Consider the following 18,730-nt stretch of genomic DNA (forward strand, 5'->3'; position numbering starts at 1 on the left):
CCAAAACATCAGCCAGAAAGCATAGGAGCTGAGAAGTGGTCTGTGGTCACCACCTGCAGAACAACTCCTTTATTGGGGGTGTCTTGCTAATTGCCTATAATTTCCACCTGTTTTCTATTCCATTTGCACAACAGCATGTGAAATTGATTGTCAATCAGTGTTGCTTCCTAAGTGGACAGTTTGATTTCACAGAAGTGTGATTGACTTGGAGTTACATTGTGTAAAGTGTTCCCTTTATTTTTTTGACCAGTGTATATACCAGGGACGTGCAGTCAGGGGAGGCAGTGCCTTCCCTGTCATAATCATTAAAATAATATAAAAGAAATACTTATGACACAGATTCTGTGTCATAAGTATATGCATTAGGCTTTATATTTTAATGATCTTGGGGTCTACATATTCTTTATAAATGAGTTTAGGAGGCACCGCTGTCGGTGCCTCCCGCTGTCAGTGTAAAGGGAAGGAAGCGGGGAGGCGGGACCAAGAATTGGGCAGTAAAAGCCCATTAGAAAATGCAGCTGAAGCGGCACTTAGTGGAAGTGCCGCTTCGACAGGGGAGTGACAGGGGCGTGCTTTCAACCCATAGCACGCCCCTGTAAGAGTGACCAGAAGCGGCAGCGGTGGAGCAAGAAGCTGCTGGCTGCCCGTCAGCCCGGAATCAGCAGAGCGGGAGGGGAGCTGTCCCGGAGCGCAAGTCTCTGTCCCGGCACTGCGCCTTCTCCTTGTCCCTCCGCCGCCGTCGTCAGTGAGTCCCGCCGCCGCCGTCCCTTCTCAGCCCCAGAGAGCAGCTTCCTGCTGCCGCCGGCTATCTTCTGCTCTAAGGGGCTCCGGAGCGTCGCCGCAGCTGTCCTGTGGATGGTGGATCGTGGGCCCCCCCCCAAGGTGAGTAACACACTCTCACTCACTCACTCTCACTCACTCACTCTCTCTCACTGTATTGTGTAAGAAAAATAAAAAAGGGGACTTCTGCCGTAATGTGTAAAGAACAGGGACGCTGTCTGCCGTAATGTGTAAAAAATGGGGACACTGTCTGCCGTAATGTGTAAAAAACGGGGACGCTGTCTGCCGTAATGTGTAAAAAACAAGGACGCTGTCTGCCGTAATGTGTAAAAAATGGGGACACTATCTGCCGTAATGTGTAAAAAACGGGGACGCTGTCTGCCGTAATGTGTAAAAAACGGGGACGCTGTCTGCCGTAATGTGTAAAAACGGGACGTTGTCTGCCGTAATGTGTAAAAACGGGACAATGTCTGCCGTAATGTGTAAAAACGGGACTTTGTCTGCCGTAATGTGTAAAAACGGGACTTTGTCTGCCGTAATGTGTAAAAAACGGGGACGTTGTCTGCCGTAATGTGTAAAAACGGGACTTTGTCTGCCGTAATGTGTAAAAACGGGACTTTGTCTGCCGTAATGTGTAAGAAACGGGGACGTTGTCTGCCGTAATGTGTAAAAAACGGGGACGCTGTCTGCCGTAATGTGTAAAAAACGGGGACACTGTCTGCCGTAATGTGTAAAAACGGGACGTTGTCTGCCGTAATGTGTAAAAAATGGGGACACTGTCTGCCGTAATGTGTAAAAAACGGGGACGCTGTCTGCCGTAATGTGTAAAAAACGGGGACGCTGTCTGCCGTAATGTGTAAAAACGGGACATTGTCTGCCGTAATGTGTAAAAACGGGACGATGTCTGCCGTAATGTGTAAAAACGGGACTTTGTCTGCCGTAATGTGTAAAAAATGGGGACGTTGTCTGCCGCAATGTGTAAAAAACGGGGACGCTGTCTGCCGTAATGTGTAAAAAACGGGGACACTGTCTACCGTAATGTGTAAAAACGGGACGTTGTCTGCCGTAATGTGTAAAAAACGGGGACGCTGTCTGCCATAATGTGTAAAAACGGGACGTTGTCTGCCGTAATGTGTAAAAAACGGGGACGCTGTCTGCCGTAATGTGTAAAAAACGGGGACCATGTCTGCCGTAATGTGTAAAAACGGGACGTTGTCTGCCGTAATGTGTAAAAACGGGGACGTTGTGTGCCGTAATGTGTAAAAAACGGGGACGCTGTCTGCCGTAATGTGTAAAAACGGGGACGTTGTCTGCCGTAATGTGTAAAAAACGGGGACGCTGTCTGCCGTAATGTGTAAAAAACGGGGACGCTGGTGTAAATTTACTAAGATTCGTGTTTTCCCGTTTGAGATCAAAGTTCAATCACGAATGACATCGAAAGTGTAAATATGCAACTTTTTGAATTGATTACGACTAATTTACTAAGCTGCCGTATTCTGCATTTTCGGGTTTTCCGATGTCGATGTCATTCGTTTTTTTTGGCAGTGTTTTACGTGAGTGACTTGTAAAACACTGCCGACTTTAATACAATGAATCTCGGCCGGATCTGAGAGATCCGTGCTGGGCTTCATTGTGCACTTTGTTTAACAAAAAAATAAAGTTTAAATGTAAAAAAAAAATTGCGTGGGGTCCCCCCTCCTAAGGCAAACCAGCCTCGGGCTCTTTGAGCCGATCCTGGTTGCAGAAATATGGGGGGAAAAATGGACAGGGGTTCCCCCATATTTAAGCAACCAGCATCGGGCTCTGCGCCTGGTCCTGGTTCCAAAAATACGGGGGACAAAAAGAGTAGGGGTCCCCCGTATTTTTGAAACCAGCACCGGGCTCCACTAGCTGGACAGATAATGCCACAGCCGGGGGTCACTTTTATACAGTGCCTTGCGGCCGTGGCATCAAATATCCAACTAGTCACCCCTGGCCGGGGTACCCTGGGGGAGTGGGGACCCCTTCAATCAAGGGGTCCCCCCCCCCAGCCACCCAAGGGCCAGGGGTGAAGCCCGAGGCTGTCCCCCCCCATCCAATAGGCTGCGGATGGGGGGCTGATAGCCTTTGTGAAAAGTGATTGATATTGTTTTTAGTAGCAGTACTACAAGGCCCAGCAAGCCCCCCCCCCCCCCCCGCAAGCTGGTACTTGGAGAACCACAAGTACCAGCATGCGGCGGAAAAACGGGCCCGCTGGTACCTGTAGTACTACTACTAAAAAAATACCCCAATAAAGACAACACACACACACCTTGAAAGTATAACTTTAATACATCCATCCACACCTCCATATACACATACTTACCTTATGTTCCCACGCAGGTCGGTCCTCTTCTCCAGTAGAATCCATGGTGTACCTGTAGAAAAAATTATACTCACATACTCCAGTGTTTTCGGCTCCTCGGTAAATCCTTTTGTAATCCACGTACTTGAAAAAATAAGAAAACGGATACCGGACCACGAACTGAAAGGGGACCCATGTTTTCACATGGGTCCCCTTTCCCCGAATGCCAGAAACCCACTCTGACTGATGTCTAAGTGGGTTTCTTCAGCCAATCAGGGAGCGCTACGTTGTGGCACCCTCCTGATTGGCTGTGTGCTCCTGTACTGTCTGACAGGCGGCACACGGCAGTGTTACAATGTAGCGCCTATGCGCTCCATTGTAACCAATGGTGGGAACTTTCAGGTCAGCGGTTGACCGAAAGTGACCTCACCGCTGACCTCAAAGTTCCCACCATTGGTTACAATGGAGTGCATAGGCGCTACATTGTAACACTGCCGTGTGCCGCCTGTCAGACAGTACAGGAGCACACAGCCGATCAGGAGGGTGCCACAACGTAGCGCTCCCCGATTGGCTGAAGAAACCCACTTAGACATCAGTCAGAGTGGGTTTCTGGCATTCGGGGAAAGGGGTCCCATGTGAAAACATGGGTCCCCTTTCAGTTCGTGGTCCGGTATCCGTTTTTTTATTTTTTCAAGTACGTGGATTACAAAAGGATTTACAGAGGAGCCGAAAACACTGGATTATGTGAGTATAATTTTTTCTACAGGTACACAATGGATTCTACTGGAGAAGAGGACCGACCTGCGTGGGAACATAAGGTAAGTATGTGTATATGGAGGTGTGGATGGATGTATTAAAGTTATACTTTCAAGGTGTGTGTGTGTTGTCTTTATTGGGGTATTTTTTTAGTAGTAGTACTACTACAGGTACCAGCGGGCCCGTTTTTCCGCCGCATGCTGGTACTTGTGGTTCTCCAAGTACCAGCTTGCGGGGGAGGGGAGGCTTGCTGGGCCTTGTAGTACTGCTTCTAAAAACAATATCAATCACTTTTCACAAAGGCTATCAGCCCCCCATCCGCAGCCTATTGGATGGGGGGGACAGCCTCGGGCTTCACCCCTGGCCCTTGGGTGGCTGGGGGGGGGGACCCCTTGATTGAAGGGGTCCCCACTCCCCCAGGGTAGGGGTGACTAGTTGGATATTTGATGCCACGGCCGCAAGGCACTGTATAAAAGTGACCCCCGGCTGTGGCGTTATCTGTCCAGCTAGTGGAGCCCGGTGCTGGTTTCAAAAATACGGGGGACCCCTACTCTTTTTGTCCCCCGTATTTTTGGAACCAGGACCAGGCGCAGAGCCCGATGCTGGTTGCTTAAATATGGGGGAACCCCTGTCCATTTTTTTCCCATATTTCTGCAACCAGGATCGGCTCAAAGAGCCCGAGGCTGGTTTGCCTTAGGAGGGGGGACCCCACGCAATTTTTTTTCAGAAAATGTATAACATTTCCCCCCGTTCCCACTGAAAAACATGCACGGATCTCATGGATCCGTGCATGCCTATACAAACACGGGATAAAAAAGCAGGTCTGTTTTTTTTTTAGCACTTTTTCACGATTTGTATTTTATCACGGCAGTGTTTGGCTATTGTCGGCAGTGTTTGTGTTTTGCACTTTTTAGTAAATTCCCGATTTCTAGCAAATTGCAAGCGTATTTGACCGATGGTGTATTGATTCGTGATTTTTTCCTAGGACTTCCAAAATATTACGAATGCCCTCATCACTGCCGTGATTTTTGCTTAGTAAATTACCGAGATGACACTTTGATGAAAAAACGGCATCTCGGTCAAAATCGGGACCTTAGTAAATATACCCCGCTGTCTGCCGTAATGTGTAAAAACGGGACGTTGTCTGCCGTAATGTGTAAAAAACGGGGACGCTGTCTGCCGTAATGTGTAAAAAACAGGGACGCTGTCTGCCGTAATGTGTAAAAAATGGGGACACTGTCTGCCGTAATGTGTAAAAAACGGGGACGCTGTCTGCCGTAAGGTGTAAAAACGGGACGTTGTCTGCCGTAATGTGTAAAAAAAGGGGACGTTGTCTGCCATAATGTGTAAAAAGGGGACGTTGTCTGCCGTAATGTGTAAAAAGGGGACGCTGTCTGCCGTAATGTATAAAAAAGGGGGATTGTCTCCTGTAATGTGTAAAAACGGGACGTTGTCTGCCGTAATGTGTAAAAACGGGACGTTGTCTGCCGTAATGTGTAAAAAACGGGGACACTGTCTGCCGTAATGTGTAAAAAACGGGGACGCTGTCTTCCGTAAGGTGTAAAAACGGAATGTTGTCTGCCGTAATGTGTAAAAAACGGGGACGCTGTCTGCCGTAAGGTGTAAAAACGGGATGTGTAAATTGGGGTACTGTCTCCTGTAAGGTATAAAAAGGGGTACCTAACTCTGATCCCAAATCTTCCAACTATTTCAACTCAAGGGCTACCTAAAACACATATTTGTAAAAAATAAATAAATGTTTAAATAAAAAAATAGAAGTAGGCAGGCACTGTCAGCCTACTTCCATGACATCACAAGTGGCGGTAAGGTTCATCGCCGGACTTTGCGGATCATTATGGCTGCAGTGCCTCACCAGCCAATTACCTCACCGAACGCCACTGGTATATACATATACATACACACACATATATATACACATACACACACAAGCAGTATTTAGGCTACATAATAATGCAGAATAATTCTTTTTTACCTGCATTTTTCTTTTGACAGTCTCAAAGGGAAATGACAATGTTTGTGCGACTCCTGCAGCTAGGCATCCCTTTACAAAGTGCTGGAGGGGAGATAAACGGACCCCAGGATCCTGCCAGATTCTATCCAAGTTCACGTCCATAACGAACAGACCCGCTGAGAATGGAACAGCTCCTGGAATGAACAAAAATGTTTTCTCAAACTCTAGCCTGTCTTTTATTTGTAATACACGAAGTGTAAATAGAAGCAAAAATAAAATTTTAATTACCTGCCGGTAAATCCTTTTCTCATAGTCTGTAGAGGATGCTGGGGTCCATTTTAGTACCATGGGGTATAGATGGTTCCGCAGGAGCCTTTGGCACTTTAAGACTTTTTAACAGTGTGAACTGGCTCCTCCCTCTATGCCCCTCCTCCAGACCTCAGTATAGGAACTGTGCCCGAGGAGAAAGACATTTTCGAGAGAGGAATTACTATTAAACCAGTGACGAGATTCACACCAGCTTACACCATACACAAAAAACATGTCCGCTAACATGGCCTTAAACATAAGTCATGCCAACCAGCATGCATAACGCAACAGCAACAGCTGTTAACATCTGAAAACATGAAAACTGTGCAAAAAAGAGAAAATGTAATCAGCAGGAAAAATGAGCACTGGGCGGGCGCCCAGCATCCTCTACGGACTACGAGAAAAGGATTTACCGGCAGGTAATTAAAATCCTATTTTCTCTTACGTCCTAGAGGATGCTGGGGTCCATTTTAGTACCATGGGGATGTACCAAAGCTCCCAGTACGGGCGGGAAAGTGCTAATGTTCCTGCAGAGCTGACTGACCAAATTTAAGGTCATCAGCAGCCAAGGTGTCAAACTTATAAAATTTAGCAAACATGTTTGCACCTGACCAGGTAGCTGCTCGAAAAATTTGCAATGCCGAGACACCCCGGGCAGCCACACAGGACGAACCCACTTTCCTTGTAGAGTTGGCTTTTACCGAAGTCGGTAACGGCAATCCTGCTGAATGGTACCCCTGATCCAGCGCGCAATAGTTTGCTTAGAAGCAGGACACCCAATCTTGTTGGGGGTCATAAAGGACAAACAAAGATTCTGTTTTCCTTATCCGAGCCGTTCTAGCAACATAAGTCCTCAATGCTCTGACGACATCCAAGGACTTTGAAACAGCTGAGGTGTCAGAAGCCACTGGCACCACCACTGGTTGGTTGATATGGAAAGAAAACACAACCTTCGGAAGAAAGTGCTGACGAGTTCTCAGTTCAGCCCTATCTTCATGAAATATTAAATAAGGACTTTTGTATGGCAGAGCTCCTAACTCAGACACTTGTCTGCCTGAAGCCAAAGCCAACAGCATGACCACTTTCCAAGTGAGAAACTTTAACTCCACGTCTTGCAGAGGCTCAAACCAACCCTATTTAAGGAACTGCAGCACCACGTTAAGATCCCATGGCGCCGCAGGAGGCACAAAGGGAGGTTGGATGCACAGAACCCCCTTCATGAAAACGTCTGGACCTCAGGAAGGGAAGCAAACGGTTTCTGAAAGAAAACGGACAAGGCCGAAATTTGGACCCTGATAGACCCTAATCTCAATCCAGCATCCACACCCGCCTGTAGAAATAGGAGAAGTCGTCCTAATTGAAACTCCAATGCAGGAGACTTCTTGGATTCACACCAAGATACATATTTTCTCCAAATATGATGGTAATGTTTGGACGTTACCCCTTTCCTGGCCACAATAAGTGTGGGAATGACTTCAGTGGGAATACCCTTACGGGCTAGGATCTGGCGCCATGCCGTCAAACGCAGCCGTGGTAAGTCTTGATAAACTAACGGCCCCTGCTGAAGCAGGTCCTCGCGAAGAGGAAGAGGCCGAGGATCTTCCAGTAGTAACTCTTGAAGATCTGGATACCAAGCCCTCCTTGGCTAGTCTGGAGCAATGAAGATTGCTCGAACTCCTGTTCTTCTGATGATCTTGAGAACTTTTGGAATAAGTGGAAGTGGAGGGAATAGATACACCGACTGAAACACCCAGTGGGTCACCAGTGCATCTACTGCTATTGCTTGTGGGTCTCTCGACCTGGAACAATATTTTTGAAGCTTCTTGTTGAGGCGTGATGCCATCATATCCACTTGAGAAACGCCCCAACGACTTGCCACCTCCGCAAAGACTTCTGGGTGGAGGCCCCATTCTCCTGGATGGAGATCGTGTCTGCTGAGGAAGTCTGCTTCCCAGTTGTCCACTCCCGGAATGAAAATTGCAGACAGAGCTTTTGCATGCCTTTCTGCCCAGAGGAGTATCTTTGTCACCTCTGCCATTGCCACTCTGCTTTTTGTTCCGCCTTGACGGTTTATGTAAGCTACTGCCGTTACATTGTCCGACTGGATCTGTATGGGACAACCTTGAAAAAGGTGTGCCGCTTGATGAAGACTGTTGTACACAGCTCTCAACTCCAGAATGTTTATGTGAAGGAGAGTTTCTTGACTTGACCATCTCCCTTGGATGCTTTCCCTTGCGTGACTGCTCCCCATCCTTGGAGACTTGCATCCATGATCACCAGGATCCAGGCCTGAATCCCAAACCTGCGTCCCTCCAGGAGGTGAGAAATTAGTAGCCACCACAGGAGTGAAATTTTGGCTTTCGCTGACAAGATTTTCCTGTGATGCATGTGGAGATGCGACCCGGACCACTTGTCCAGTAGGTCCCACTGGAAAACCCTGGCATGGAATCGGCCATATTGTAGTGCCTCGTAAGCTGCTACCATTTTCCTCAGCAGGCGAATGCACTGATGAATTGATACTCTTCGTGGTCTCAAAAGTTGTTTGACCATGCTCTGGTTGATATCATGGCATCCAGCTTCTCACCAAAGAGGGACTCACCATTGTACGGGAGCGCCTCAATATTTCTTTTGGAATCTGCATCAGCATTCAATTGGCGGATCCAGAGTGGTCTGCGGGATGAAATCGCCATAGCAGAGGCCCTTGAGCCCAGTAAGCCAACGTCCTTCATAGCCTCCACTAAGTAACCTGCAGAATCTTTGATATGACCTAGAATTAGAAGCATATCATCTTTATCGACGGTGTCAATATTAACAATCAAGTTGTCTGCCCACTTTTCCACTGCATTACCTACCCACGCAGAAGCAATTGTGGGCCTGAGTAACGTACCTGTAGCAACATAGATGGACTTTAAAGTCGTCTCTAACTTGCGGTCAGCAGTTTCTTTTAACGAAGCTGACCCTGGGGCAGGTAAAATGATTTTCTTCGACAACCTAGAGACTGAGGTGTCTACCATTGGGGGCGACTCCCACTTACGCCTGTCCTCTTCAGGGAAAGTGTACACTACCAGCAACCTTCTAGGAATAGAAAACTTATTTTCCGGGTTAGCCCAGGATTCCTCAAAGAATGTAATTAAGTCCTTAGACCAGAGGTTCCCAAACTGTGTGCCGTGGCTCCCTGGGGTGCCTCGTGACACTTGCAGGGGTACCCAGGGTTGGTGGTCCAGGACCAATTCAAATTATTCATGGTCAATATAATAGGCAAAACTAGTGCTGGTGGCTGCCAGTCATAAAATATGTGGCCAAACAGAAGCAAGTCTTGTCCCTCACCACACAACTGACTCTAAGGATGACATATAAACGCAATCTACTAAATGTAATATTTCTTTCTAAATTTCTCAATAAGAATTTTTTGGCCTAGGGGTGCTGTGAAAAAAATTCTGATATTCTAGGGCGCCGTGATTCAAAAAAGTTTGGAAACCACTGCCTTAGATGGAGGAAAGGTCACCACCTGTTTTTTATTTTATTTAAAATAATCTTTTTCCTTAGGTCCAGATGTTGTGTCAGTAAATTCTAACACCTCTTTTTCAAGCAACTATCATACATTGAATACTCTTAGCCAGTTTGGGGTCTACCCCCCTCAAATCTCCAGTGTCGACCTCAGTGTCGGAATCTGTGTCAGTGTCCCTTTGCATAATTTGAGCCAGAGACCTTTTCTGGGAACTGGAGGGGTCCCTAGTGGATGACGTGGAGGAATCAGCAAACAGTGCATCCTCCACGGACTGTCTCCAATACTTTGTCTGTTGTTCAGACTCAGAGAATTTCTTTGCCAGTTTAGCCATATTACTCTGCAACTTTCTCACCCACACCGGCTCAGAACACTCTTGTGCCTCGAAAATGGGTTCCTCCGGGGAAGTACTTTCTCTAGAAATGGTACACACGCGTAGTTACACCACTCACACACAGGGGAGCTATTGGGGACAGATCTATCCTAATGTCTGTCAGAGGGACCCAGAGGGAATTGCCAGCCCACACCACGCGCCCTATATATATTGCATACAATATATATATATATATATATGAAACAGGTGGGTGCGGCACTCCAAAGAAACAGGCATGAAGACTTAATAAAGTGCAACGTTTCAATGCTATTTAATAAAGCATTTTCATCAGGATCCTGATGAAAATGCTTTATTAAATAGCATTGAAACGTTGCACTTTATTAAGTCTTCATGCCTGTTTCTTTGGAGTGCCGCACCCACCTGTTTCACATGCGTTCTGTCTGTGAGGGCACCCAGCTTTACTATTTTCCAAGTGGCCGTGCCGGACCTTCCTGTTCTCTATATATATATATATATATATACAAGCTGTGGGTGGCCCGGCACTCCTGTTAGCCTTATGCATAAATGCTGCGGTGCCCTCCAAGTGGCTCTAGGTCACAATATAAAGCGTGGATGTGTGGCGGCACTCAGACAGACTCTTCAAGGTGAATAATCAGGTCATTTATTAGACCAATGCAACCGACATGTTTCGGGGCGAATCCCCGTCCTCAGGGTCAAACAGCAAGTAAAAAACACAGTGCAAAACAACATACATATATACCAAAAAACCAATAAACGTGAACATACTCACCTGTTCATTGGCGCCCCCGCCAACCACACCGCTCAGCTGTAGTCCGCGTCGCTGGATGATGGCGTATCGGGTGCGCCGGAAGAACAGGGTGGTTACCATAGGAACAGCTGTAGCGTCCAGCAGGACGCCGCTGCTATGTCCCGGCTATCGTCCTGTGTGATACAAATATGAAGTGAATGTGCTAAACTCTTTACAAGACATAACAAATGGAAATTTAAAATAAAGAATTAAAAAACGGCACATGGGTAGCACATAGTTGCTCATTCAATAAAACAGTCATTATAAATCTAACGAACTATAGATAATTATAAATCTAGCTAGGTGATCTATAAATAATTAATTCTCAACCCTAAAGCTAGGGGTATGTCCTGACCACAGTTACGTTAAGGGCATATTTAGGGTACTATAAGAAGCTTTGTAAGCTCATCTGTTCATTTAGACCTCTAGGGGCTAGTGTACCAAGGGAAAATATCCATCGTGTTTCCTTCTGTAGAAGTCGCCTAGCCCTATCACCACCCCTAGGCATGATTGGTACATGGTCTATTAGAGTGGCTCTATTTTCAATTTCCATTTGTTATGTCTTGTAAAGAGTTTAGCACATTCACTTCATATTTGTATCACATAGGATAGCCGGGACATAGCAGCGGCGTCCTGCTGGACGCTACAGCTGTTCCTATGGTAACCACCCTGTTCTTCCGGCGCACCCGATACGCCATCATCCAGCGACGCGGACTACAGCTGAGCGGTGTGGTTGGCGGGGGCGCCGATGAACAGGTGAGTATGTTCACGTTTATTGGTTTTTTGGTATATATGTATGTTGTTTTGCACTGTGTTTTTTACTTGCTGTTTGACCCTGAGGACGGGGATTCGCCCCGAAACATGTCGGTTGCATTGGTCTAATAAATGACCTGATTATTCACCTTGAAGAGTCTGTCTGAGTGCCGCCACACATCCACACTTTATATTGTTACCCAGAGCCACTTGGAGGGCACCACAGCATTTATGCATAAGGCTAACAGGAGTGCCGGGCCACCCACAGCTTGCATATATCGGTTCACACAATAGGTATTGCAGTATACCATAGGTGTGTTACCTACCAAGGCACCCGCAGCCTATTATCACCGAGGACCCAGGACCTGAACAACTTGCAGCAGTTGGTTTTTTATCCTGACGGACATTGGAAAACTAGCACATATTTGCAGTAACAGATTTTGACACGCAACCCCTTGATAACTATGGCGGAACTCAACCCTCAGCTAGAGGCTACATTGAACCTGGTATATAAGGATGCCAGCGACCGCCTCAGTTTTTCAGATGTGGAGGCACAGGCGATATTAGTCAAGCGGAGTATGCAGGATGAACCAGCCAAGGATACCAAGGATACCACCTATTCAGTGTCACGATCCGGGTATCTGGACGCCATTACTTACCCTTCAGATGCCTCCTAAGGCTGGCTCAGCGTTCCAGGACCGGATCCCGCTGTTCCTGAGTTTCCACATGCAGAATGTCAGAGTGGTGATTTCATCAGCCGCGGCCTCCGCTGTGCCCGCGTGGTTAAATGTGCGCTTGTCAGTCTGGCGTCTCCTGTCTCCTGTGGCCGGCGTCGCCATTACTGTTTCAATTCTCACATGGATTACAAACCAAACTTCCCTCCAAGTGTCTGCATGGGCGCAGCCATCTTGGATTTTGTCATCTGAGCATTTCCACCAATCTGCTGTCTGTATTGTTGATTTGCATAATTGCCTAGCCAACCCCTTCCTTGCTGCAGGTATAAGTAAGCTGTGCCTGAGCAAGGAAGGCGTCAGTGCTTTGGTTGTCTAACCTAGTTCCAGTTTGTCTCTCTCCTGTGGTTGTCTTCCAGGTTCCAGCTCCTGTCTCCAGACTTCTGCTATAGAGACCCGCACCAGCATTCCATCTGCGGTGTAGCCTGACTCTCCGATCCATTCTGGACTCACCTGTTTCCAGCTACAACAATCACCTGCTTCCAGCCCAGCTTCCAGCAGTGTACAGCTTCTCTTAAAGGGCCGGTGTCCTTTCTGCAGTTTACCACTCTCCACCGGTATTATTATTTCACCGCTCTCAAACAATCACCTGCTTCCAGCCCAGCTTCCAGCAGTGTACAGCTTCTCTTAAAGGGCCGGTGTCCTTTCTGCAGTTTACCACTCTCCACCGGTATTATTATTTCACCGCTCTCAAACAATCACCTGCTTCCAGCCCAGCTTCCAGCAGTGTATAGCTTCTCTTAAAGGGTCGGTGTCCTTTTCTGCAGTTTACCACTCTCCACCGGTATTATTATTTCACCGCTCTCAAACTCCAAACTTCATTATTATTTCATCGCTCTCAAGTTCGTTTATTATTTAACTGGTTCCAGCCAGTATCCACTCAGTACCAACAACAGTCTGGTTCCAGCCAGTATCCACAGCAGCCGTTTTACCTTCAGCAGCCCAGCCTTTCCTGGAACATCAGCTGGTACGATCCTGGGTTCTCTCCATTGCTACAGTCAGGCCTGGTAAGGACTTTCCAACTAGAAGATTATAAGAACTGTCTCACACTACCAGTGCCTGTGGCCGTTGCCACCCTGTAGTACCCAGGAATTGTATTTATCCTCTGTTGACTTTTATGTTTCCTTTTACTGCTGCTGTGTTACGGAGTTTGTCATAATAAACATCATTGACTTTTATCCTGGTTGTCGTGGTCACGCCTTCGGGCAGTTATTCTACATGTTACTTACATGTCGAGGGGTCTGATACAACCTCCCAGGTTCCGTTACATCTCAGCCCCTACAACTGAGGCTGCCTCCCGTCAGCTCAGGCCCTCAGTTGTGACAGTAAGCACTGACCTAATGAATCCAGCCGGAGACCAGAATCAAGCGGCCAGGCCAATGCAAGAACTGGCAGCCCGACTTGAACATCAGGAGGCTGCACAGGGCCACATCATCCGCTGTCTCCAGGATCTCTCTACACGGCTGGATGGGATTCAAACGACCCTCCGTGGACCTGGCACGTCCGGTGCGTCCACTACAGTGACACCAGCTGTAACCCCACCCACCTTACCCATTTCCAGTCCACATCTTCATCTTCCAACGCCAGCAAAATTTGATGGATCTCCAAGGTTCTGCAGGGGATTTCTCAATCAATGTGAAATCCACTTTGAGCTTCTACCTGGCAATTTCTTCAGTGACCGTACCAAAATTGCCTATATCATCTCCCTTCTCAGTGGCTCAGCCCTTGACTGGGCATCACCTTTATGGGAGAAGTCTGATCCCCTGCTATCCTCCTATACTGACTTTGTAGCTACATTCAGGCGCATCTTCGACGAGCCAGGCCGGATAACATCTGCTTCATCTGAGATTCTCCGTTTACGCCAGGGAACACGTACTGTGGGACAGTATCTTATACAGTTTAAAATCCTGGCATCCGAACTGGCATGGAACGACGAGGCCCTGTATGCTGCATTCTGGCATGGCTTATCAGAACGCATCAAGGATGAGTTAGCTACCAGAGACTTGCCCTCTAAGTTGGATGAGCTAATTTCTCTTTGCACGAAGGTTGATCTACGTTTCAGAGAGAGAGCAACCGAGCGAGGAAGATCATCTACTCCTAAATCTTCTGCTCCTCCTCCTCGTCAACCATCTCCATCCAAGGATGAGCCTATGCAAATTAGTCGTTCCCGTCTATCTCCCGCTGAGCGCCGAAGACGTCTCTCTGAGTCTCTCTGTCTCTACTGTGCAGCTCCGTCGCACACTATCAATGCCTGTCCCAAACGTCCGGGAAACTCCAGATCCTAGCTCGCCAAGGAGAGGGCCGGCTAGGAGTAATGATCTCCTCTCCATCTCCTCATGACTGTAACCTCCCAGTGTCGCTCCAAATTGCTCAACGTTACAGGAACGTCATTGCCCTCCTTGATTCCGGAGCAGCTGGGAATTTCATAACCGAAGCTTATGTTAAACGGTGGTCCCTACCCACCGAGAGACTGTCCTCGTCCATCTCTTTGACTGCCGTGGATGGCAGCAAGATTTTTGACGCAGTCATTTCCTTAAGGACTCTTCCAGTTCGTCTGAGAGTGGGAGTTCTTCATTCTGAGTATATTTCTTTTTTAGTGATTCCTAGAGCCACACATCCAGTGGTTTTAGGCCTTCCATGGCTCCGTCTCCACAACCCATCAATTGACTGGACGACTACGCAAATACTGGCATGGGGTCCCTCCTGTGCTGAGACTTGTTTAGCCAAAGTTCTTCCTGTTTGTTCTTCCTTCCCCAGGTCATCTGATGTTCCGCCTCCTCCATATCAAGACTTCACGGACGTGTTCAGTAAAGCCTCTGCTGATATCCTTCCTCCTCATAGTGAATGGGACAGCCCAATCGACCTCATTCCAGGGAAGGTTCCACCGCGAGGCCGAACTTATCCGTTGTCTCTGCCTGAGACACACTCCATGGAAGAGTACATCAAAGAGAACCTGGCGAAGGGTTTCATCCGACCATCTTCTTCTCCAGCCGGCGCAGGCTTCTTCTTCGTTAAGAAGAAAGACGGTGGTCTGCGTCCGTGCATCGACTACAGAGGTCTGAACGACATTACCGTCAAGAACCGATACCCTTTACCCCTGATTACCGAGCTCTTTGATAGAGTTAGTGGTGCAACTATTTTCACAAAGCTGGACTTGAGGGGTGCCTACAATCTCATCCGAATCCGTGAGGGTGACGAGTGGAAGACCGCCTTTAACACCCGTGACGGACATTATGAGTACCTCGTCATGCCCTTCGGATTGAGCAACGCTCCAGCAGTCTTCCAGCACTTCGTGAATGAGATTTTCAGGGACATCTTGTACCGCCATGTCGTGGTTTATCTAGACGACATCCTCATCTTTGCTAATAATCTCGAAGATCATCGTTTCTGGGTAAAAGAGGTTCTTTCCCGTCTCCGTGTCAATCACCTCTATTGTAAATTGGAGAAGTGTGTGTTTGAAGTTAAAACCATTCCGTTTCTAGGTTACATTGTGTCCGGTTCCGGACTAGAGATGGATCCTGAGAAACTCCAAGCAATCCAGAATTGGCCTATACCCTTAAGCCTCAAAGGGGTCCAGAGGTTCTTAGGGTTCGCCAATTATTATAGAAAATTTATACGAGACTTTTCCACCATTGTGGCGCCTATCACTGCATTAACCAAGAAAGGTGCTAATCCGTCCAAGTGGTCCGAGGAAGCTACACAGGCCTTTCACCTTCTGAAGCAACGGTTCATCTCTGCACCAGTTCTGAAACAGCCCGACACCGACTCTCCTTTTATCTTAGAGGTAGATGCCTCCTCCGTTGGAGTAGGAGCAGTGTTATCCCAGAGGGCCAAAGATGGACATCTACATCCTTGCAGTTTCTTCTCCCGGAAGTTCTCCCCAGCTGAGCGCAACTATGCCATTGGCGATCAGGAGTTGCTAGCCATCAAGCTCGCTCTGGAGGAGTGGAGATACCTGTTGGAGGGAGCTTCCCACTCAATCACCATACTTACCGACCACAAAAATCTTTTATATCTCAAAGGCGCACAATGTCTGAATCCTCGTCAGGCCAGATGGGCACTTTTCTTCTCTAGGTTTGACTTTAAACTCCAGTTCTGTCCGGGTTCTCAGAATCGTAAGGCCGATGCCCTTTCCCGCTCATGGGAGCAAGAAAATGAGTCCGAGTCTGCAGACAAGCATCCTATTATTAATCCGTTGGCATTCTCCACGGTAGGGATGGACTCTACGCCTCCACCAGGGAAAAGTTTTGTTAAGCCAGTTCTAAGGAAGAAGCTCATGCATTGGGCCCATGCTTCCCGTTTTGCTGGACATACAGGCATTCAGAAAACCCTTGAATTTATTTCTAGGTCCTACTGGTGGCCAACTCTGAAGAAGGACGTTATGGAATTTATTGCCTCCTGCCCAAAGTGTGCCCAACACAAAGTCTCCCGCCAGTCGCCTGCAGGGCAACTGGTTCCATTATCTGTTCCCCGTCGACCTTGGACCCATTTGTCGATGGACTTTGTTTCCGATCTACCTATCTGCAACAAGTTTAATACCATCTGGGTGGTAGTTGACCGGTTCACCAAGATGGCACATTTCATCCCTCTCACCGGTCTTCCGTCAGCTTCCAAGTTGGCTCAAGTGTTTATACAAGAGATCTTCCGACTTCACGGTCTTCCTGAAGAGATCATCTCGGATCGTGGAGTACAATTTGTAGCCAAATTTTGGCGAAGTTTGTGTCAAGCCCTCCAAGTCAAGTTAAAGTTTTCCACGGCTTACCATCCTCAGACCAATGGTCAAACCGAGAGGGTGAATCAGGACTTGGAGGCCTTCCTCCGTATATATGTGTCTTCCTCTCAAGATGACTGGGTTCAACTCCTTCCTTGGGCCGAGTTCAGCCACAACAATCAATACCATTCCTCATCATCTTCTACACCATTCTTCATTAATTATGGATTCCACCCTAAAGTCCCAGAATTCCAACCGCTTCCCGCAACTTCTGTTCCAGCAGTGGATGTCACCTTGCGTCAGTTTTCAAATAACTGGAGGAACGTCCGCGCAGCCCTGCTTAAAGCCTCATTCAGGTATAAGAAGTTTGCCGATAGGAAGCGTAGAGCGGTTCCTGCTCTCAAGGTGGGTGATCGTGTGTGGCTGTCCACGAAGAATTTGAGGTTGAGAGTTCCCAGCATGAAATTTGCACCTCGCTACATCGGACCCTTCAAGATTGAACAAGTCATCAATCCTGTTGCCTACAGGTTACAGTTACCATCCTTCTTGAAAATACCCAGGACATTTCATGTTTCTTTGTTGAAACCGCTGATCCTGAATCGGTTTCATTCCGCACTTCCTCCAGCTCCCAAAGTTCAGACTCAACGGGGAGTCGAGTACGAGGTGGCCAAGATTTTGGACTCACGTTTCCGTTACGGTCAGTTACAATACCTCATTGACTGGAAGGGCTATGGTCCTGAAGAACGCTCTTGGACCAATGCCTCAGACGTCCAAGCTCCTGCCTTGGTCCGAAATTTCCACGCAAAGTTTCCTTTAAAGCCTAAGAAGTGTCCTGGGGCCACTCCTAAAGGGGGGGGTGCTGTCACGATCCGGGTATCTGGACGCCATTACTTACCCTTCAGATGCCTCCTAAGGCTGCTCAGCGTTCCAGGACCGGATCCCGCTGTTCCTGAGTTTCCACATGCAGAATGTCAGAGTGGTGATTTCATCAGCCGTGGCCTCCGCTGTGCCCGCGTGGTTAAATGTGCGCTTGTCAGTCTGGCGTCTCCTGTCTCCTGTGGCCGGCGTCGCCATTACTGTTTCAATTCTCACATGGATTACAAACCAAACTTCCCTCCAAGTGTCTGCATGGGCGCAGCCATCTTGGATTTTGTCATCTGAGCATTTCCACCAATCTGCTGTCTGTATTGTTGATTTGCATAATTGCCTAGCCAACCCCTTCCTTGCTGCAGGTATAAGTAAGCTGTGCCTGAGCAAGGAAGGCGTCAGTGCTTTGGTTGTCTAACCTAGTTCCAGTTTGTCTCTCTCCTGTGGTTGTCTTCCAGGTTCCAGCTCCTGTCTCCAGACTTCTGCTATAGAGACCCGCACCAGCATTCCATCTGCGGTGTAGCCTGACTCTCCGATCCATTCTGGACTCACCTGTTTCCAGCTACAACAATCACCTGCTTCCAGCCCAGCTTCCAGCAGTGTACAGCTTCTCTTAAAGGGCCGGTGTCCTTTCTGCAGTTTACCACTCTCCACCGGTATTATTATTTCACCGCTCTCAAACAATCACCTGCTTCCAGCCCAGCTTCCAGCAGTGTATAGCTTCTCTTAAAGGGCCGGTGTCCTTTTCTGCAGTTTACCACTCTCCACCGGTATTATTATTTCACCGCTCTCAAACTCCAAACTTCATTATTATTTCATCGCTCTCAAGTTCGTTTATTATTTAACTGGTTCCAGCCAGTATCCACTCAGTACCAACAACA

The 18,730-nt window shown here is 47.8% G+C and overlaps 1 protein-coding gene across 1 annotated transcript in view; it reads right to left on the reverse strand.

Annotated features, from left to right (window-relative positions):
- SLC25A43 (solute carrier family 25 member 43) overlaps positions 1–18,730 on the reverse strand; it is a 165,505-nt gene that overhangs the window by 95,215 nt on the left and 51,560 nt on the right. The window contains exon 3 of the mRNA XM_063937347.1: positions 5,853–6,025. Within this exon, the coding sequence (XP_063793417.1) occupies positions 5,853–6,025 (173 nt within the window). The remainder of the gene's footprint in view (positions 1–5,852; positions 6,026–18,730) is intronic.

Source organism: Pseudophryne corroboree, chromosome 8 (genome assembly GCF_028390025.1).
Source record: "Pseudophryne corroboree isolate aPseCor3 chromosome 8, aPseCor3.hap2, whole genome shotgun sequence".
NCBI lineage: Eukaryota > Metazoa > Chordata > Amphibia > Anura > Myobatrachidae > Pseudophryne > Pseudophryne corroboree.